The sequence below is a fragment of the Alnus glutinosa genome, chromosome 11, assembly GCF_958979055.1.
Source record: "Alnus glutinosa chromosome 11, dhAlnGlut1.1, whole genome shotgun sequence".
Classification (NCBI taxonomy): Eukaryota; Viridiplantae; Streptophyta; class Magnoliopsida; order Fagales; family Betulaceae; genus Alnus; species Alnus glutinosa.
This window is the reverse complement of record NC_084896.1, coordinates 27,903,224-27,925,801: the sequence shown is the minus strand read 5'-3', so window position 1 is coordinate 27,925,801 and position 22,578 is coordinate 27,903,224. Positions and strand designations below refer to the sequence as shown.

Here is a 22,578-nt window from a genome sequence, read left to right as displayed (position 1 = left end):
GCCACGTATACTTGCTAAAATCATCAACCACACTTAGATAAAATCTTTTATTGTTTACAAAATTTTGAGGAGCAGGGCCCCAAACATCAAGAAACAACAATTGTAAAGGATTGCTGGAAATGGAAGGAGTACTACTAAAATGTAAGCGATGACTTTTGCCCTGCTGACGTGAGGAGCAAAAGGAAGAAGGCTTTGATGAAGACACGGGCAGCTTATTAGATTGAATAACTTGATTGACAATGGGAGAGACAAGATGACCAAGCCGAAGATGCCATTGATCCAAGGAAACTTTCTCACCAATGAAGGCAGCAAGAGACTTAGAGGAATGAGCATTTGAGGATGGCCATGGATAGAGGCTGAACTTACTCGAGCCTTTGAGGAGCAGCTGTCGAGTGGGGATGAAATTCAATGAAAATATGGTTATCTCTAGTGAATTGGTTGACAAAAATATGATTCTTTTGAATCTGAAGAACATGAAAGTGGGAGAATAAATTGAAATTACGTGAAGGTGTGGGTAAGAGACCACGGCCAGAATGTGAGATATGCAAACCTTGTCCACTGCCTCCATGAATTTGGTCGGTCCCAGTATACTCCTCAGCATTCAAGTTGAGATTGGACAGATCATGGGTGAAATGCACATTAGCGCTTGTGTCCGAATACCATGAAGGGTCAGAAGTAGAGGTGGCTAAGGCTATGTTGGCGTGCATCGGAGATGAATCAGCCTGGTAGCTTTGCTCATACCTGAACTAGCATGTGGCTGTTGTATGGCTTTGTTTGTGACAAACTTGACATGTCAGGCGCTGGGAAGAGCTGGTACTATATGAAGGGAATTGCTGAGGTGGTCCTCTACCATGACCACGGCCTCTACCACGTGAAAATTTGTTGTTGCGATATCCAAAGTTGTATCCACGGTTGTTTCGTGAATAATATGGACTTTGGCAATATTTAACTCCATGGCAGATTTGTGTTGCTCTAGACACAACTCATAGGAAAGCATATAACCATAAAGATCATTGAGAAAATTATAATCTTGCCTTGTAGTCACAGATGTGACAAGAGGATCACATTCAGCACCAAGTCCAGCAAGGATGTGAGAGACCACTTCAGAACCTTCGATGGGTTTGCCAACAGCTGCTAATAAATGGGAGAATCCCTGTGCTTTCTGAAAATAAGTGGAGATTGTTTGACCTCCTTTCTTTAAGGTGGACACTTGTTGTTTGAGTTGCATGATTCTGGATTGAGATTGAGCAGAGAAGAAAGTTTCCAATGTGAGCCATACTTCATTGGAAGTTGAGAGTCCAATGACATGGGGTAAGGCTTCTACGAAGCGGGTGGAGATAATAGCACTGAAGATCGTCCGATCTTGATGATACCAGGATTAATAGCCGGGATTTGCAACGAGGAGACTAGATGTGGTGTCGGCAATGAGCTGAGGGGGTCGTGGAGTTGTTCCATCGACATACCTGAACAGATTTTGACCTTCTACGAAGGGAACCATGAGAAAACGCCAGAGAATGTAGTTGTCTTGGGTGAGTTTTTCCGAGATGTGATGATGCACATTTTGGAGCTGTGTTGGTAGGACGGAGGAGGGAAGGATGGTGGAGATAGGAGGGGAAGTGTGTGTAGAATCGGTTTCAGATGCAGGGGTAGCCATAGACGTGAGTCTTGAGAAGGCTTTGATAACATATAGGATTTAGAGTTTATTTGATAATCTGCATGCTTCAAACGTATGGCAATAGCTTGAATATATAGAATACCGAAACATCTAGATAACCTCTAGATGTGATTTACATCAACAAAACTTGTAGCATAACCTATCTAACCTTATCCCTTGATTATAGAGACCTAGTGTATTACAACTCAACTATCTTAACATTTATCTAAACAGCAAAAGACTTAATCTAACTCTATCACTTTAGCTTTATTACTAGTAGATAAGTCGTTTGATCCAATAGCCATTAAACATGTCTATTCGTTGTGAATTTTGTTATATCATTCTGTCTTCAAATATAAAGAATTTTCCCCACCACATTGTTGATTTTCATTAGAGCTACTGAGATAGCATCAACGATAAGAACAACAAAGAACTCACGAGAGAATGTAGAATATTTGGGGTATGGAATTTATAATAGTTAAATTAAAGGGTTCACTAAAATAAATGAAACAAACAATTGTCATGGTCAAATTTCCACAATAGACTAGAAATTTCATTCTCCTAGTAAATAACATAAAATGACATGGAACCAAATGGATTCATCGATTCAGCAAATAAAATTAGGTTATGAAAAGCAAATAAGCATACCTCAAGTTCGCTTTGTGATTGTATTTGTTTCTTAAACCGTTCCTGAAAATCATTCATCTCTTTCAAAAGTTGCTCTTACAGCGCCTGTTCACGCCCTTTCGCAGCAACAAGTTCTTGTTCTGCATAGAAAAATTGATCTAGAAATTTCTTCCTCTCAGCTTCTGTAAGGATAATGAATGAATTAGGGGATGGAAGCTTACACCAATTCTCAAAGACAATCCAACCGAATTTCAAAATTGAATATCTTTACAATGAAAACATCTATTTATGAGAACCTAAAAGACATACCATTTGCTCATAAAATATTTGTTAAGGATCCTACATACAATTATAGAGCAACGTACAACATTCCAAGAAAATCAGATTTCTTTTTATTTTTTGCTCTTCCTAATAAGTACAAAAAATGAAATAAAACCAAACATTGTAAATGAATTTTGTGCAAACCCACTGTTAATGATCTCTTGTGATTCATCTTATTTTTTTCTCACAGAGACCTCTTAAGATTATTAATCTTTTGATCATTCATAGGAATACTAACTATAAGAAATAAAAGAAAATAAAGAAGTTCAGCAAGAAGGAAGTCTGCACAACTCTCTATGTACTATAGTTGCGCTCTTCTGTGCTTTTTTTTTTTTTTTTCATATACATTACTTATAAAAAAAAAATTAAAAAAAATTAAATATATATGAAGTAACGCCTACAGTGATAGCATTTAATTTTGAGAAATCAATGAAGCCATTTTTTCCTTTTTTAGGAATTGGCATATGAAAGCATATACAGAAACACAAAACACGATAAAATGCAAATTTCGAAATCGAGAATTTTAAGTAATATGGTGGAACCATTTCTTCAACTCACCAACTTTGCTGAAATTCTCATTTAATGCCTCAAATATGGACTGGTAGTCAACAGCTTGCTTCTCTGCACTGCTTAAGGCCTCGAATTTTTAAAATTATCATTACATTTGTGATAAATTATTACTGAATTTTGAACTAACGATAATTTTAAAATATACATTATTTTTTAAGGGATATAAAAAAGACATAAAAATGACATTTAAAATTATTCATTAGACTAACATCTGGTCGATTGTACAACTAACCCGCCTCCATTATCTACCCACTTGCATGGTTGCGAGCGAATTTTCTCCCTGACCCTAGTCAGGCGGATAAACGCTTCACTATCCGTCCATGGATGGGGTGGATAGTAGAATATGGGTAGCTAACGATTGATAATGTAACGACTCAAAGAAAAGCGTTAGCTACATCTGCTCTATAACCTTAAAATGACTAGTCAATTTAAAGTTTTTCTATAATCCATTATAAAGCCTAGTTTTACCTAGTAACTAAGCAATGTAGGACTTAGCATCCATAAGTATCTTTATAAACCATCAACTCTATGTAAGCTATTCAGCTCTTCTCAATGTGGAACCAAAGTATTACAGATAATATGTAACACACTAATTTCAATTACAGAACATAATAATAATGATATATATATAAAGTACATAAAGTAAATTGCCATCGTGTGCTATCTACAAGGTATGTATATGCCATAGGAAAATAAGATTAATAAAAGGTCGATGAATGGTCGAAAATGGATCGAGAAATATATAATACCCAAGAATTTTGATCACATGAAGTAAAGAAAAAATATTATTAAATGCATTAAGTAAAATACCAAAATACTAATTTATGAGTTATTTAGATGCCCTCAAAATATAGGCCAATTGAAGTTCGATAAAGGGTCGAAAACATACCGAAAATGAAAGTTGGTCAAACTACCAACATGGTCGTTTAAATTGCCAAAGTGTGCCATTTGAATAGAAATGCACAGTGACGGTACATATTGTGCAATGCTACATGGCAGGTTGTAATCGGGGCTGACATCATGATGACATCAGCTAACTGACATGTCAATCTTGGAGCCCACGATCGTTGATGTGGCAAAGATTGGACTCAAGTTTTGCTGACAACAACAACACTTGGTCCCCAAGCTGATATGACACGTGGCATCGGATCAAGCTGAAGATGGACATGTGTCTAGCCTATATTTGGCCAGGACTCTAATGGGCGTATGAATGGGCCATGTGATGTTTATAAAGACCAAACTTCCATTTTCATCTTCTTCCACTCTCTCAAACTTGTTATTGAGTGTTCCCGAGTGTTTTGTGAGGGTTCCTGAGAATTTGAGTGCTCCAGGAAGTGTGGAGTCTCGATTTTCAAAGCTGGAAGCATTTTTTAGTGGAATTGTTAGGTATAAGTTATAAACCTTTGTTTTGTTTATTTAATAATTAACAATTTTAAATGCACTGTTATAGTGCCAATCAACTTTAAATAATTAGTTGTGTTGAGAGATAAATCATAACCCAAGGCCCAAGTAAGCCCATGACCGACCTCTATGCCCGGTTGGTCATAAAGGTCTTGGGAGTTTGTTACAGAATCTTATAAACGTTCTCGATCCCCAAACTCAGGAATGTCCTCCAGCTTGAAAAGCTCTACGCCTAAGAATACGAGAATAACATACAAAGTGTCCATATCCAATTAGTGCCGAGAATAGATTTCTTAGAATCACAGTGAAGTGATATGAGCAGAGTATACTGAGATCCTTCTCTCAATATTACAGCCAATATTTGAGGGATTAACTCCTTGAGAAATATTCGAGATACTTAATCATGTTGAGGAGATCGTGGATTCCGGATCGCTCGGGGTACACAAATCACTTTTTGGGTGAATCATGTATCCTAGAAAATCAACACTAAAGAGATTGTGGATTCCAGGAAATTCGGGATCCTCTGAACACTCAAATCGCATCTATGTGCCTATAAAAATATTTCTACCCCATGTATCACGACTATTTTGAATTATCTGATTTACACACTTCTTGAAATTGTCCATTATTGACTTAGGTATCGGAGTGACACTCTGTCGACACACTTGACAAGTCTTTGTTATTTTGCAAATATAAAAAAAAAAAAAAAAATTACAAGTTGACACGTTACCAAACTGAAAACTGCCTCAATGAATTGAATGTCGTTATGGCGGGATTATAATACCTTATTGTTTTAAGAATAATGGTTCAACACTATAATAGCGTTGTTGTAATGACCAAAATATTTATAAAAAAAATATTGTCAAATATTATACTAAAATTGTAGTAATGCCTATATAGAATTATAGATGAGATGGAAAAACTACATAGCCGTTCTAATGCTCCTGTGGCATTATAATCGAGACTCCACACTTCCCTTTAGTTTTGCTCCGTATAAGTCCTAAACTTACATCATGGAATAACTCGGAATAAGTCAAAAACTTTAGTTTTGTTTATTTAATACTTTAGAATTTTAAAATTGTTGTTATAATGCCCAGATAGCTTTAAATAAATTAGTTGAAGGCCATTATAGGGCAATTATAATACCGGATTGTTTTTAGTGTAATGGTTAAATATTATAATAGTGTAGTTAACCTTTTTTTTTTGGAACAAATATATATCTTATTAAAATCTCAAAGCTTACAACCAATCAAACTCTGATAATAGTGTGGTTATGATGCATAAACAAGTATAGGTAATATTAGCTATAAAAAAGAAAAAGAAAAAGTATAGGTAATATTATAATAGCATCATTGTAATTGTCAAATATTTATAAAAGATATTATCAAATATTATAAGAAAAACTTTGCTTATAACATATGATAATTTTATCACTTTTGCAATTAAATACTAAAGTTTTAAAAAGTGTCAATTTATGGTATCAATCTTTCAAATATATATATATATATATTTTTTTTTCAATTTAAATCATTAGTTAGATTTTTTTTGTTAAATCTTATCAAAATTTTCAATATATATATATATATATATATATATATATATATATATATATATATATATATATATTTTTTTTTTAAAAAAAAGAAATTATAAATTTTTCAAAGATTTAAGCATAGGTATTTTTTGTAAATTCTGTTAAATTCAGGCCAACACTTAAATTCTTGCAATTTTTTTTTCCTAAAAAATGCAGGGGTATTTTGAAAATTTTGACATGATTTAACGAATTATTATAATAGATTGTTGAAATTGAAAAATTTGAAATATGGATACCCTAAATTGACACTTTTTAAAGTTTGAGTACTTAATTGCAAAATTGATGAAAAGTATGAAGTTATAAGTGAAGTTTTTATATTAACGTTGCAGTAATATCCGTATAGATAAATGTAGAAAAACTACGTAATTGTTGTAATGCTCGTGTAGCATTATAAGTACGTTTGTTACAAATAATAAAGTTTTAAAAATCGTAATTTGACATTTAAAATCACAATTTAATATTTAAAAATCGTGCGTTTTTAAAAATGTACCTTATTATTTGCAATTTAAAAACATAAATTTTTATAAGTTTTCAAATCATTTTTTTTAAAAAAAAAAATGCACTTCCAAATGATATATTTTAAATGATTTGGTTTAAAATAACACATTAGGTCTGCAAAAATTACAATGCTAAACGCAAAATAAATCACCAATGACGTTAAAAGCTCAAGATAACAAAAGTAAATTAAAAATTTAAGCATTTAATTAATATTTAAATACTTATTCCCTTTTGGTCATCGCGTGAGGATATCAACATGATATATGCTATAGATTTTTTTTTTGAATTTTTTTGAATTTTTTTATGAAAGCCTACATATATTTTGTACTATAGGATCTCCAGGTTTTCATTATCAATATACTTTAAGATTAAACTAATAATATATGATTTTATAATATACTATAATTGGCTGGGACTCATACGATACATGGACTTAACAGTATTTTATTCTTTTATTTGCTAAAAATTTGAAAAAGCCATTAATTAATTTTTGTGGAAGGATATTCCATTTCGATCCAAAAGGCATCAACCCAAGTCCCAAGCAACCTACTCTTATGACAAGTACTAAAAAATTAAAGGTCGCTTTAATAGTCGTAATAAGCGCAAGGACTTGCTGGTCTTTTGAGAATAAAGACCAAGTCAAATCGGTAACTTCGAGGTTAAACGAGAAAATGATTAATTATTGAAAAAAACAGGAATAATAATTAATACTTGAGAATAATGGTTGATAATAGAAAACAAATTAATTAATTTTGTTACTGCGCGTGGACCACGGGACAGCGGGTGTGGACTGTAGGGTTACCGGGGCACGCATTGAATCGCTGTTCGCTCCTTTTCCGATAGGATACCGAGAGAGAGAGAGAGAAAAAAAAGAAGCGTGTCCGTTACGCACCTACTAAATAATAATTATATCAATTATTCTTATTCTTATATTAAAATTGGAAAAAGATGAACCTAGAATGATTAGAGGATCTATTTTTATTTTTATATTTTTTGGGGTTTCCTTTTGGTGACCATGAATAGATTGTAATGTCATTTGGATTAAATAATAATAAAAAAATACTCCAAGTGATTTTTAAAACATTATGAATGATTTTTTATACTTTTTACACATCTCTCAAGTGTTAGGCTAATATTGAAAATATTTAGAGCAATTTGTTTAAATTATTAAAAAAAAATGGATTTGTTGTTTTTGTAACAAAAAATATTTAATTTCAAGACAAAATTAGATGCTTTTTGGTCACAATATTTATCAAGGACTAATTAGTCCAATAAAAAGAGCAATTTAATTTGCTGATTATAAAAATCAATTATAAAGATTCTTAAAAGATAATTGTTATATATCTGATTATTATAAAGATGTGTTTAAAAATTATGCAACCCCTTTTTCAAATTCTTTAAATCCTAATTATTAATTTTAAATTAGATAATTTAAATGTTATCATATCGATATTTATTCATTTTTTAAATATGATAAAAATATGATAATTATTAGTTTAGTAAATTTGGGCTAAGACGATGTTGAAAAATTTAGAGTAATTTTATATATGCTGATGTGAATTTGTTAATCAATCTTTATTTAATATTTATTTTTTAATAATGGTTGATCTTATAGCATTACTCTTAACACTCATTTATTCATTTATATTAATTAATATTACATGTTTTAAGTGATTTTCTATTTTAATTGTTTTTTTTTTTAAAAAAAAAAAAGAAGAAAAAAGCGTAAATAAGTTGAAACAAATGTGTGCAAAAAGTATGTTTCTTTAAAATTATATGACCGAGTATATTTTTAGAAGGTGTTGATCCGAAATGGGAAACAGAGAAAATCCTAATACCATGCCCTTTCTGGCTTTCTCTGGTGTCTAAAAGCCGGTCCAAGTCAGAGACACGGAGAGAGACGTGGACAAAGAAGTTGGAAGAATATTACATAGTAAAACAAAGAAGAAAAGTAAAAACCGAGAGAAAGAGGAGAGAGAGAGAGAACTGAAAAAGAGGCAAAGAAGAGGGTCCTGTCGGCTTCAACCAAACACGACCTTATCGATTCCTCACTCATTCCATTCATTTCGTTTCTCTGTCTGAATCCCAAACCCTAACCGATTCGCCTCCGATTCTACTGATTGTACCGACCGGAGAAGGAGAAGAAGAAGAAACTCTCCGAGGTAATACCCACTTTCTCTCTCTCTCTCTCTCTCTCTCTCTCTCTCTCTCTCTATACGGTTCGGTTCTTTGGTTTCGTTGTTTAGTAATCTCTCTATACGGTTCGGTGTATATCGTCCGTACGTACAGCTAGGATTTTCTGTGTAGGTGTGGGAATCTGTGAGATCGGGGTTTGTGGTGATGTTTGGTTGGTGAGAAAGGTTGTTGAAAGCGAGAGAAAATGGAAATTGTTGCTGAAATTGGAGTTGTCTATGCTGTTTTTTGGTTCTCTAGATATGGCAACGAAATTCAAGAGTGAGAGTAAACGTGAGTCTGGTGGTAGTTGTCATTTTACTCTGATCGGAAATTGTTGCGGAATTTGGTGACATACTTAGTTGCTGATTTTCCATCCGTTTCCTTTGATTTTTCCACCAACCAACCGGGGCATTAAATTAATCATTGATTTATTTATTCTTTTGCATGTGATGAAAATTTGTATGAAATGTGATGGGTGCCAAAAATATGGATCTTTTTACGGTAACAGAAGTTTTGATGATTTTGCTTCGCGGAAATTTTGCTGATTTTACTCTTAACAAAGTTTTGAACGTCTTGGGCTCGTGACAGTTTTGAGTGCGTTTTTGGTTTTAGGGAGACATGGCGTTAAAGGGTGAAGACCCAACTTTTCGGGCATTAATTTGAGTGCTTTCTTTTAAGGCACAAAGCAGAGTTTTTTTTTTTTTTTTTGATAAGTAAAAGGCACAAAGCAGAGTTAGACTGGCAAAGAGTGAGTAATTGGGATTTCAACAAGTTGAATCTGAAGCAATCAATTGTGGCTGGCAATAATAAATATGTGATAATTAATTAATGGGTTTGGTTTAGTTGGTTAGACAATTAATTTGATTGTAGATAATTTCCATACTGGCTTGTTTAATACAACAATCATTGAACTCAGGGTTTCATAGATATAGCCCAGTCTCTGCTGAAGATCTGTGTGGTTATCTAATGGCATTTGCAGCGTCAAATCATTCCTCTGGGAGACCACGTGCAGGTTTGAGTTACTTCTTTTAGTTAGTGCTAATTATATATGATTTGCTGCAGAATTATTGATTACATGGATCTGTTGATTAACCTAAAAGGGTATTTGTAGATTTATTCGATGCTATTAACTGATTTACATTTACCAAATGATGCTTTATTGTCAAACAAATTTTATTAAAATAACAGGCACTCTCTCTCAATATTACGGATGAAACTGATTTTAATAGCTCCCTTTTTTTCCCTCCTTTGCGGGGTTTTGGAGGGGGTGGTGGATTGAAGATTACATATTTGTGTGAGCAAAAGAGGATTATTATGTTTTCTGGTTAATCTTTGCTCACACTTCTTAATTGTTGCTTTTAATGTCCTTCCTTTTTGTATTTTTCCCTTGTGAGTTATGAGTAATTGGGCAGAAATATGTTCTATAGTAAAACCATGAATTTTAGTTCAGACACTTTTTTGGGGGTGAAAAAGCACCTATTTGTAGAAAAGGACAAGGTTCGTTAGAGTTGAGATGATGTTTAGAGCATAGCATACAAGTTATACTTCATATTGATCTTTTTATTCATTAATTCAACCTTACTTTAACTATGGTTAAGAAGCAGATTGTAACAACAAATCTGTGTTAACTAACTAACAACAAGTCATTAGCATTTAGTACTGATGGCCAGTGAACGAGCCAGGACATGACAGCTTTAGTATCTGTATTCTGTAATGGAGAACATGGATTATGATATATCTTAGAACCTAATTGCATTTATGTAGAAAAAAAAATTTGATCTTTACGTCTAAAAGATTAATTTTTTTGATAAGTGTAATATCATTAAAAGCTCAACCAAGTACACAAGGAGTATGCAAGAGAAGCGTCTAAGAAGGAGAAGAAAGCATCTAAGAGGATTAATAAATCTCTGCAGTATGATAGTCCTAGTATTATCCACAATATATTCACTTATCAAAAAAATCATGTATAATATATGCATTGGTGGAGCTCAATGAGCTCCCTATATCTCTTATGTGGCCTGCGATTGGCATATGGTGTTCCAAAAATTGTGGGACTTGGTTTAGAATTTTATGCAGTTCGAACTTAGGTTAATTGGATGACCTAAATATTTTTAGTATTATTCGATAACTTCACGATCGGAATTATATAAAACTAGTGCACATCATGGTAACATTTGCTGGTGCTTTGTATCTTTCAGTTTGTTCTCATATAGCTCTAAATTTTTCATGCTTCTGTCTCTAATTTGCAAGGTTTTCTTACATTTGGATCTTCAAAGCACGTGTATTTGTTTCATTTTATCCTTGTTGACTGTAATTTATGATCTTGGGTTTATAGGGATTCCCAATGATGCTTTATACAAGGAATTATGGCATGCTTGTGCTGGTCCCCTTGTCACACTTCCTCGTGAAGGGGAGCGAGTTTATTACTTTCCACAAGGTCATATGGAACAGGTATTTTGAATTTCTGCAGTTGGATATATTGGTTAATAGAAAGCGACTTATATCTGGATTTTTGGATGCTTGTTTTTTTGGGCTAAAAGCGCGTTGGTGGCTAACAAAAGGTCCCTCTTTTAGGGTATTTAGAGGCTGGTTGGTTGTTTTCATCTTGTATGTGTTGTTAAACCAACTACAAAGTTTAAGCAAATAATGAAGTATTGAGTGATGCAATTCTGAAAGGAAAAAGAAAAAAATTGGTTGATGACATTCTATGAAATATGTTAGGATTATAGTTCTTTTTCAACTTCAATGTTCAGCAGTCCATAACCAGGAAACACTGACATTTGAGGAAGTAATTATTTTGCATATGATTTTGATGGAGTTGGGCTCATGGCGATCTGGTTTCATGCGCCTGAGTTTGCCATTTTGTTTTTATTATACAAATTTAATTTCAATAAAATTTCGGTATAATGTGCACCGAATTTGATTATCTTTTGAATATCTCCTCATACCCAGTCTTCTGGCCTTTGTTATGCATAGAACTTATTTATTTATTTTCTTCAGTGGATCCTTCTATTTCTTGATGATTTACAAAATTAATTTGAAGATATGTGGATTCATGCCTTTTAAATTATCTCACAAGCCAATATCTGTTTTTTGTGGATTCTTGTTTGTATTTGTCAAATATTCTGTGTTTTTATGCGCTATTTATCTCTGTGACTTTTGTCTTCCTCTTTTGCAGCTTGAAGCATCTATGCATCAGGGGTCAGAGCAGCAAATGCCTTCATTCAACTTGCCATCTAAAATTCTTTGTAAAGTTGTTAATATCCAGCTTCGGGTGAGTATGTCGTAATCATCATTATCCTCACTATATGGATCTTACTTTTGTTTGTTTGTCACGCATTTGGGAAACTGGAATATTTCCTATGGTTGTCATTCATTTGTACTTTTAACTTGGAGTGTAGGCTGAACCTGAGACAGATGAAGTCTATGCACAAATCACTTTGTTACCCGAATCAGATGTGAGCTTTCCTTGACTTCTCTTTTTATTAGATCATATAATTTTCATCCCTTTAATTTTTTTCTGCTATGCCTGCCTTATATTTATTTACCCCTCTGGATCAGCAAAGCGAGGTTACAAGCTCAGATCCTCCACTCCCAGATCCTCCAAGGTGCACAGTCCATTCATTTTGCAAGACACTTACTGCTTCTGACACAAGCACCCATGGCGGATTCTCTGTTCTTCGGAGGCATGCAGATGATTGTCTGCCACCTCTGGTTAGCTTCAAAGATCTATTTAGCATTTGTGTCTTTACTACTGGAGAGTCCCCAAACACCTTTTTTCGGTTATGTCACCTGTGCCTAATTTTTAATATTGTCTGTTCAGGATATGTCCCAGCAGCCTCCATGGCAGGAATTGGTTGCCTCTGATTTGCATGGAAATGAATGGCATTTTCGACACATTTTTCGAGGTAGATTTGCCTATTGAATCTTTGTGACAATGAATAGCCTTGGTCATAGCTGCAGATTTTCCAATAACTGCTTAGGCTGGAATGTTACATTCGCTTTATACTGTATGCTACAAGTGATATAAGGGAAATATTGGTCCACCTAGTTTTAATTAGGTCCTATTAATTAATGGAGTTATTAATATTTAATTTTTTTTTATCTTTTATTTCATTTTCAAGAGTTTAAGCGTTTTCTTAATTCGATAAATGGGTGTTGCCCTAGTTTATTTGAGTAATTTAATAAATGGGCGTTGCCTTAGATTATGTTAGGTAAGTCAATAAATGGGCGTTACCCTAGAGATTAGTCATGAGTCTATTTGAGCATGAATTGTATTCTAATGAAAGTAGACTTGATGGAAATAAAAAAAAAAATTGAAGAATTCTTCTCTTTCCTTCTCCCCCTCTTCTCTCTCTCTCTTCACCCTAGCTTCTTCTCCCTTTCTCTCTCTTTCCACTTCTCTTCCCCTGGCTTCGCTCTTCCTAGCTTATTTCTCTCCTTTCTCTCTCCTCTTTTCACTTCTTTCCTTTCTTTGCCCCAGTTTCAGTGTATTTTTGTGATTATTGTTTGTCCTGCATCAAAAGGCTTATATGTATGGTTATTTACATTAAGTTTTCTTATTAGTGTTACGACTTAGCAAACCATACGAAAAGTTTTAGTTGTGTTGGTGCATGCAATTTCCTGTAACATTGCTGGAAAGTTGAACTTCAAATATACTTTTTTTTTTAAAAGAGATTATTTCTTCTTTATTTCTTTAGGAAAGTGGGTAGTACACACAGTGCGTTTGATTTGCAAGTATATGAATTGTTTGTTCAAACTAAAAGTATAAAAAGTTTTTTGTTTAAGAGTTATGCTTTCAATGGTTTGGCATATATATGTTCTGGAACATTTATTTCACATCCTTGTCATGTTGATAGGGATATAAGGATTCTGATATACTTTGTTTCCTTGATTTTGTGTAGTTTTCATTTTGAGTCTCCATTACCAAGAAGCTTCTGTCTTACTAGGATATTGATAAAAAAAAAAATTGACTGCAGGGCAACCAAGGCGCCACTTGCTCACAACCGGATGGAGTGTCTTTGTTAGTTCCAAAAAATTAGTAGCTGGTGATGCATTTATATTCCTGAGGCAAGTTATATTCTACCTGAAAATAGGAATGTTTGCACTTTTGTTACTTTACTGCCATCAATCATTATGTCATTTCTTTATGGACTTGTCGTTTCCAGAGGTGAAAATGGAGAGCTGCGCGTTGGAGTGAGGAGACTTATGAGACAGCTAAGCAATATGCCATCTTCTGTTATATCTAGTCACAGCATGCATCTTGGGGTTCTAGCTACGGCATCTCATGCTATTGCAACTAAAACACTCTTTTCTGTCTTCTACAAGCCAAGGTTTATGTCGCCTCCTTAATTTAAAATGACTTTTTGATATCCTGTTTGGTGATATCTTATGTTTCTTGTGTAACGAGAATATAGTTAAAAAACTATATATGTAAAGCAATTGTGTCAATATATATGATCTATGATGGGGTGCCATTCTATTGAGATTAGTAGACCTCATCCATTTTCACATAAAATTTTGGGGTTTTGTCATGTTTTAAGCAATTCATTAGGTTAAAAATCTCATATATAAGTGACAATTAGTGCAAAGTATTCATTAAATGCCTCTTGTCATTGAAAAATTGAATATACGCTTTGCTCATGCATATAGTACTCTTATTTTTTTAATAAAAGCGAAGTTATAAATCAATAGGTTGAACTAATACAATAAAAAATTTGGAAGATGTCTACATTCATGGTTTTTAGATTTGTTTGAATAGTTAGGTTTTTTGATAGATCCCTTCATTGTATGTACACATGGGTGAGACTATCAATATTGAATCTTAATGGACCAGTTTCCCATCATAGGATATCCATATAAGGACTTCTAGCACTACGAGCAGTCCAAGCACTCTTTATTTTGAAGAAATTAGCTAGTGGTTTTTAATTGGACTTCGTTTGTTCAGAAATCTTGTGTTGCTTTTTAATGCTGACATAACCTTCTCTTTTGGAGAGAGAAAACTTTCTTGTACTGATATAGTTTGAGGAGCAAGCTATCTCTTTTTATAAATTGGTCTCTTTTTTATGAAATTAGTGCTGTGCAATGTTAAATCTTAGTGTGGGTGACAGCACGGATCAAGAACATGAAAAATATAGGATTGGTGTCTCACCAAAAGGAAAAATCTGGCGTCATACCAGGAGAATGGAGTCTTACCGCAAGAGGAGCAATGGAATACTCATTGGGATGAGTATTCCTTTTCTCAATGGAACACTCATTCCGCAAACCAAATGAGGCCTAATTCTAATTGGACTCAAGGACTAAAACCTAACCCTAATTTGACTGACTTTGGGCTAAGCCTATTATTGAATTATAAAATAACACAAACTCTTAAAATAAAACACATTTAAATATTAATAACTTAAAAATAAAACTATGGACCAAATTGCTTATTTCTCTTCTGCATTAGTGGGTCTCTTATAAAATGAATAAAACATAACAAAAGGGGAGAGGTAAAGGTTTTCATGATTGGTCTGGGCGTTAGAGAGTGATTACATACTTTTAAGCATGCACTGTACTTATGAAATTTAAGATGAAGTGCAATAAGCTGACATTCTTAAGATTTGTGGAAATTTTTCTTCGATTTGAAAGGCAAATAATTTTTTTTTTAATGATGGATATGGTATAGTGTTTTCTCTTTTTTGAGAAAAAATAAGTTTACTGGATAGTGCTTTTCATTTGTCAGAACAAGTCGGTCGGAGTTTATTGTAAGTCTCAACAAGCACCTTGAAGCTCGGAGCCACAAGTTATCTGTTGGGATGAGGTTTAGGATGAGATTTGAGGGCGAGGAAGTTCCTGAAAGAAGGTATATTGTTTCCCTATCTTAATACAGTGTTCTCACAGGAAGTTTACGATGCATCACCTGTTTATCAAATTACAGGTTCAGTGGCACAATTGTTGGTGTTGAAGATAATAAATCATCTGGATGGGCCGACTCTGAGTGGCGATCGCTAAAGGTTAATTTATTTATTTTGTCGTACACTTTATCATTTTGGGTTTGGTTCTAGAATGTATTAATTGCATCTGAACTCCTAGGCATCCCCATGAAATAATTGATTCAACATCTGAAATCAGACTCCTTTCTTCCATTTATATCATGAGATATTGTTGCTTTTTTGAAATTATTCTTTTCCTTCTCTATTCCAATATTTTCATTCTGAAGGATTGAGTTGTACCTTCAAATCTTAAATGACACATGATGGAATGGTTTTGTTCCCCATTTTATCCCATTAGGTCCTTTAAAAGAGTATGAGTCTACTTTTGATTATGACTTACTGCTAGGTTTCGTATGCACTTCATGCACACTTGTGGCTAATCTTAACTTCCTCAAAGCAGATGCCTTCCAGTTTAAATTTGATTGTTTTGAGCAGAAAGCCTTGCATGCGTGTAAGCAAGTTCAATTTTCTTCATGATATGCTCTCAACTTGACTGCAAAGGCAAAATTTGTTAAAACGAAAAAAATATAAAAGAATAAACAAATTGGAAACCTAGGCTTTGTGGTCTAATTTTGTTCTCCAGCTATTAAAATTCCTGGGCTAGTTAGGTTAGGTACCAGGGATTCTTGTGGGCCAGCGGCTGTGACCTCCAGAATGTCTCAACACACAAACAGTTTCTAAAACCCCTTTCTTTTTGTTATTAAAAGGGAATTGCATTAAAAGGAAACTAGAGTCTTACAGGAGTATAATGAATACCTGAATTATCTAAAGCAATAAATTTTTGATAAGTAATCGAGATATCATTAAAAGTGTTAGACGCTTCTTGGTATAGATGAAGTATATAAGAGAAGCTACCTAGCTAGTAGGGGGAAAAAAAATTATGATAACTAATCACAAAAGGAGAAACAAAAGCAGCTGTCCAAAGATATAATGTATTGAAAAATAAATGTTTAATCTCCTCCAAAGTCTTCTTACGGTTATCAAAACTTCCATAATGCATTTCCTCCATAGACACCACAAAAGGCACGAATGCACTATTTTCCACACAGCAGCACTTCAAGTGCTGCCGGCAGTCTACCAACAAGCATACAAATTGACTACTTGTCTAGGCATAACCTAAGACAACCCAAATCAATTGAAGAAAACATTCCAAATAGCACAAGCAACCTCACAATGAAAAAGAAAATAGTCCACGGACTCCCCATTCTTTTTACACATACAAGATCTAAAGCAATAAATTGAACTGCACCATCCGGAGGACAATAAAAAATAACAAAATTTTCAAGCTGTTCTCTTCCGCTTCCACTTCGTAATTTTTTTCTTTTTGGATGAATCATTCTCTTCCACTTCTAGCCAGAGCAGCAGCATACCTATTGGCTTCTCTGAAGCAGTGCTGGATTTGGTTGTTGAACAGCCTCCCCATAAGGTACCTGCAATCATTAGTGACGGAGCTCAATAACACATTCTGGACAAGAAGTACAGCAACCTATGAGTCCAGTTCCATCTCAAGATTGGGTGTCAGTTGGCTGCTAATCGTAAATCATCCTGTAAAGCCAACATTTCAGCTGCAGTGCTGGTTGTATGAGCCAGAAACTGCAACCTTTTTCTTCTTTAAACAAACAATAGAAAATCCCAATCCCCCATGACCTATGCATTGGATTTATTTCTGGACTTCCTTTTGCATTGGGCTCTGCCTTGGTCTAGGGTTTAGGATTTATTTATTTTTTTCTAGAAAATCTTATCGTACCAGCTTTTCGGGTGATGGGTCTAGGTGGATCCTGCAAGTATTGGGTTGTGATGCTATAAGTGCAACTTGCGAGCTGCATGCTACCATCATATCATGGTATAGAGTCTTGAGTGCTCAAATTCTACATCTACCTGGAATTTTAACTTCTTAAGATGAACTTTGTGATGCAGCTCGAATGAATTTGTCTGATTTTAATTGGGTGTACTTCTGATTTTCATATTCGAAGCAATTTATCTTACTGCAAATGTTGATATGTTTCAGGTTCAGTGGGATGAACCTTCATCAATTTTGCGTCCAGAAAGAGTTTCATCATGGGAATTGGAGCCACTTGTGGCAAACGCTCCTCCAAGCTCCCAACCCACCCAAAGGAACAAGCGGGCAAGACCACATGTTTTACCTCCACCAACACCAGATATATCTGCACTTGGTAGGAGAGCTTTTCTATATAGCTATTCTTCATGCTAGTACTGATTGTTGATTTTGAATAAAATTTCCTTGCTTTGCATCAGGTGTGTGGAAATCCCCAGTTGAAGCTCCTTCTGCTTTCTCATATTGTGAGTCACAACGTGGACGAGACTTTTACCCATCTTCTAATTTCAACTCTGCTACAAAAGGAAACTCTTTCAGCTTCAGTGGTAACAACTCTGTGACTGCTGTTTCCAGCAACTCAATGTATTGGTCTAATAGAGTGGAAGCTGTAACAGAGTCTTTTTCACCGGTTGTTAACAAAGAATCAGGTGAAAAGAGACAGGGAACTGGGAATGGCTGCAGGCTCTTTGGGATTCAGCTACTGGAAAGTTCTAATATGGAAGAAACCTCGCCAGTTGTTACTATGTCCAGAACACCGGGGGATGAACTGCCGGTTCAATATTTAGATGCCGAATCTGACCAGAATTCTGAACCAAATCGATCTGATGTTCCTTCAGTAAGTTACGATGCTGAGAAATCATGCTTGAGATCGCCTCATGAGTCGCAAAGCAGGCAGATTCGGAGCTGCACGAAGGTAGTTTGGCTCTCTTTTTCCCCCCTCTAGTTAAATAATTTTTGTAATTAACAAGATTTGGTGCAGTTTTTTGCTTTTATAGATTAGTGGGCTGATGGATCTCCCTCTTGACTCTAGGATCTGCCGCCTGAATCAACGCCCAAGGCAGGCTGATAGACACAATGTGTCTAGATGGTCAATGCTATGAAAGGAATATTTAAAAAGAACTTTAGAGTTGTTTTTGCAATTTTGGTACTTTCTCTAGGCATTTTAGAGCTTTTACACAAACTTCTGTTTGGGGTTTCATGTCGAATGAGGAAACTGTAATTGTTTTGAGTTTAGGCCAACTCTCTCTCTCTCTCTCTCTCTCGTGTGCCGTAAAAAAAACCAGATTTTTACATTCTGGAATCGGAAATCCGGATCAGGCCATGAATATGATACTTGCTTTGTGTTGTTCAGCTGCGATTATCTGATAATACTTGTCTTTTTCCAGGTGCACATGCAAGGGATTGCTGTTGGGAGGGCTGTTGATTTGACACGGTTTGACCAATATGAGGATCTGCTCAGGAAACTGGAGGAGATGTTTGACATCGAAGGTGAGCTTTGTGGATCTACAAAGAAATGGCAAGTTGTCTACACCGATGATGAAGATGACATGATGATGGTTGGGGATGACCCATGGCTGTAAGTTCATTTGCCTCTTTCTTTTTTATTTTTCCTTTCATTGTCTTGGCTCTCTCTCTCTCTCTCTGGTTCCAAGTTCACTGCACGTGTATACCTATATGTATTATTTTTCTTTCAATTTGAAGAATGGATTTTAACATCAGTTAAACATGTATCTCATGCTTAATGGTGTAGCACCCAGCTATAATAGGATCACACATGATTGTGATCCATGGTCTACGAAAATTTCTCTCAACTTGTCAATCATTTGTTCTGCACCCCATATTAATTATGTAAAATTAGATAGTCTAGGCTTGTCCAATCATACCTAGATTATTCTCTAGATCTCTATGACGGAGTCCCATTATTGTTTTCATTATCTTTGCGTTGCCGGGGATCGTATTTATTAGCAGTATGGTGTACTTAAAGGGGTTCTCCAGTGAATATAAATAGTTCTAAATATATCATTTCTTCTATTGGTCAAAAAATTTAGAATAGTACAGAAAAAATCTCAAGTGGATTTATCTGTTCAACTCTTTATTCTGTATGCCTTGGGGGTTTCACTTGATATGTTCCAGCTTTACCTTCTGCTGATTTTGCTTTGATATATGGCTTGTTGAGGTAGACTGAGGCAAAAAAAATGCTGTTGGGATTATAGAGAGACTTCCGTGACTTCTAAATTTACTCTTGCTGCCATGACCTAGATTGTTCTTTCCTTTATATCCATTTTTATTGCAGCGAGTTCTGCAGCATGGTGAGGAAAATTTTCATCTACACAACAGAGGAAGTCAAGAAGCTGTCGCCAAAAATAAAACTTCCAGTTCGTGCAGAGGCCAAAGCGGGCAAGCCAGATGCTGAAGTGGCTGTAAATACCGAGGACCAGTCATCAATTGTGGGACCTGGGTGCTGATGTTCCCATGCCTGGTTTGGCCTGAAACCTAGTGTACTTAAAACCATGAACGCCGAAAAAGAAACCAGAAAAGCAAGTTACAGGGTAAAGAGGTGCTTGACAGTTTAAGATTTTGTGTATAGGTTTTACACGGGTGATGCTCTACAACATATTCCCAGTGGAATGGCCAATACTGTTTCTTGAGATGCTGCATTAAGGACACACGGTGATATGGAAGGGCAGTTCTTTGGTGCACATGGGCATCTGGAGAGTGTGACTAGCTTTAAGGGTTTGGTGTTTTGGTTCTTTATTTTTTTAGTGTAGTTTTTGCCAAATGAATCTCGTTAATGCTTTTGCTTGTTCAGACTTGGAATAGGCGGCAAAGTTTGTCAGCCACGAATGAAAGGGATATGCTCTTCCTTTACAATATATGTTTTTCCTTTTTTCTTCTACCCAAAGTTTCTTTTGTTATTTACAGAATACATCTATATTTTGTATATAAATACATATGCTCTCTCTCTCTCTCTCTCTCTCTCTCTTGGAAGTTTAATGGTTACATAATGAGAGATGATTATTGTATTTTTTTTTTAATTTTTTTTTTTTTAAATCCATTTCCTCTATTGTAAACTATTTTGATTTCTAGTTCCTTAATTGAAAGACGAGAGATTTTATCTGTTAAGAGTCAACTGACCCCCATAAGTCTAGTCCCAAATTGCATAATCTTGTATTTTGCTCGTGAATGGGCATTGGGAGTGGTTCTTGGTTCCGGATTTCTAGCATTTTGCTGTTACGATTGCCGGCAAATATGAGAGTTAATATGAAGCTTACCTGTCCAAGAGGAAGGTTAGGCTATCTGAGAATTGCTCGAGCATGTGGATTTTGCAAAAGTGTTTTTATATTTGCTGTTTGAATTGCTAGTAATTTGAACTGAATTGTTAGTGGTGAGTTCTGCAGGTTTTGTTTGGCCTGTTTTCATTCGAGTAGGAGCCATGCTACACATGCACGCCTCATCCCCCCTCATCCTCCCTTTATAATAAAAAAATTGGTTTTAAAGAAAAAGTTGTCTATGATGTGATATCAGAGATAACTTTTTTCTTAAAATCAATTTTTTTAAAGAAAAGAGACAGACAAAGGGGATGAGGGGTGCATGGCTCGTTTGGATCGTGGAAACATTGCCTCACAGGAAAGGAAGAAACGTTGCCATTTAGCACCCAAGGGAGGTGCACCAAAAGAATGTAGAAATCACACCCCCATAAAGAGGAAAAACAAAATTTAGGGAGAAAAAAAATGAAGGAAAAAGCACAAAACTAAATAAAGTGGATCAAAGAATAGCAGGTCTCTTGTCATTTTGTTGACCATCTATCCCTGAATAGCACGAATGAATGAATGTTGAATGATAGCATTGTAGGTGGGGCCAGTAGGGGTCTAGTGGGCTGGCAACGGTAACTTTTCGTTTTTGAAGACAACTCAAAGCCGCACCGCACTTTCTCTTTTCAAAGATTCCTTGCCAACCAACGCTCTTGAAGAAGATAATACATATATTATAATCATTTGGGTATCAAAAATTCAGATCCATGAAGATGATGAAAACTGTGAAGAAGCTGAAGTTCTGGTCAAGAAAGAAGAGAAAAAAGAAGACACATGAGCCTTACTATCCTCCTCCTCCTCTTCCTCCCCCGCCATGTCACTGTTGTCACTCATGCTATTCAACTCAGCCCTCGGCTCCGCCCTTACCGCCATGGCTCGACTTCGAGCAGATCCATCAGGCCATTCCGGCACCCGCGCTCCAGCCCGACCCAGATCTATTCTATCCAAATCAAACCCGAGTACACACGCAAGAGATTGTCTCGGAAACGACTCCATTAATAATGCATCCAGCATTGCCCGCGGCTACTGCTAGCGACACATCTTATCAGCAATACATGGCTCCAAATCCTGTTTATGGTATTCCTGTTGGGGAGACAGGTAGAAGAGAGAGAAGGGCAGGGTTTTTTGGATGTGTTGTAAACTTTGGCCTTCATCTATTCCGCTGCTTCTGTCCGTGTTTTCGCATTCGAGAAGTCGACTAATTAACGCAGCATGAAGACGACCATCTTTTAGTCTACTCTCTTCCTTAGTTGGGACCAACAAGGTGTAATAAGTGAGCACTGTAAACATTCACATGTAGATGTCTTGTTCTTCTTCTGTTTGTGTTTTCTTCTTTTTTTCATAGATATTATATATAGAAAATGTCCAAGTTATTTAATGCTTTGAAAAATACTTGGTTGTTGTACATTTGTAAGTATAGCATGCTAATTGTCATTCAAATCCTGACCATATAAATTTACGGTAAAATTTAAAATTGATAAATCTAACAATGTACATAATGTCAATGTTAACATATCTTCTAAAAAACTAAATAATGTACCAATTATAAATTATAACCATTAAATAGATATTATTTATTTATAAAAATAAGAAAAATAGATACTATCTATCCTCGT

At 35.1% G+C, this 22,578-nt stretch overlaps 2 protein-coding genes across 2 annotated transcripts; one reads left to right on the top strand and one right to left on the bottom strand.

Annotated features, from left to right (window-relative positions):
* Positions 1-793: 793 nt before the first annotated feature.
* LOC133881351 (uncharacterized) lies at positions 794-1,654 on the bottom strand. Its single transcript, XM_062320272.1, has 2 exons — positions 1,464-1,654; positions 794-1,346 (listed from the first exon to the last, which is right to left on the bottom strand). The coding sequence occupies exons 1-2, from the start codon at positions 1,652-1,654 to the stop codon at positions 794-796; spliced, it is 744 nt and encodes a 247-aa protein (XP_062176256.1).
* A 6,960-nt stretch (positions 1,655-8,614) lies between these two features.
* On the top strand, positions 8,615-20,613 carry LOC133881502 (auxin response factor 1). The gene is made up of 15 exons (XM_062320440.1): positions 8,615-8,827; positions 9,757-9,852; positions 11,176-11,291; positions 12,019-12,114; positions 12,242-12,298; positions 12,402-12,554; positions 12,664-12,748; positions 13,820-13,910; positions 14,009-14,173; positions 15,565-15,684; positions 15,760-15,835; positions 17,823-17,988; positions 18,071-18,564; positions 19,037-19,227; positions 19,945-20,613. The coding sequence occupies exons 2-15, from the start codon at positions 9,807-9,809 to the stop codon at positions 20,114-20,116; spliced, it is 2,028 nt and encodes a 675-aa protein (XP_062176424.1). The 5' UTR covers positions 8,615-8,827; positions 9,757-9,806; the 3' UTR covers positions 20,117-20,613.
* Positions 20,614-22,578: the final 1,965 nt, after the last annotated feature.

Excerpts from the sequence above, each read along its gene's own strand:
- LOC133881351 (XM_062320272.1), bottom strand. The coding sequence starts at position 1,654 with ATGGCTACCCCTGCATCTGAAACCGATTCTACACACACTTCCCCTCCT. Across the intron at positions 1,347-1,463 it reads GAAGGTCAAAATCTGTTCAG|TGCTATTATCTCCACCCGCT; the intron begins GTATGTCGATGG and ends GACGATCTTCAG.
- LOC133881502 (XM_062320440.1), top strand. The coding sequence starts at position 9,807 with ATGGCATTTGCAGCGTCAAATCATTCCTCTGGGAGACCACGTGCAG. Across the intron at positions 12,299-12,401 it reads CTTTGTTACCCGAATCAGAT|CAAAGCGAGGTTACAAGCTC; the intron begins GTGAGCTTTCCT and ends CCTCTGGATCAG. Across the intron at positions 12,555-12,663 it reads ATGATTGTCTGCCACCTCTG|GATATGTCCCAGCAGCCTCC; the intron begins GTTAGCTTCAAA and ends TTGTCTGTTCAG.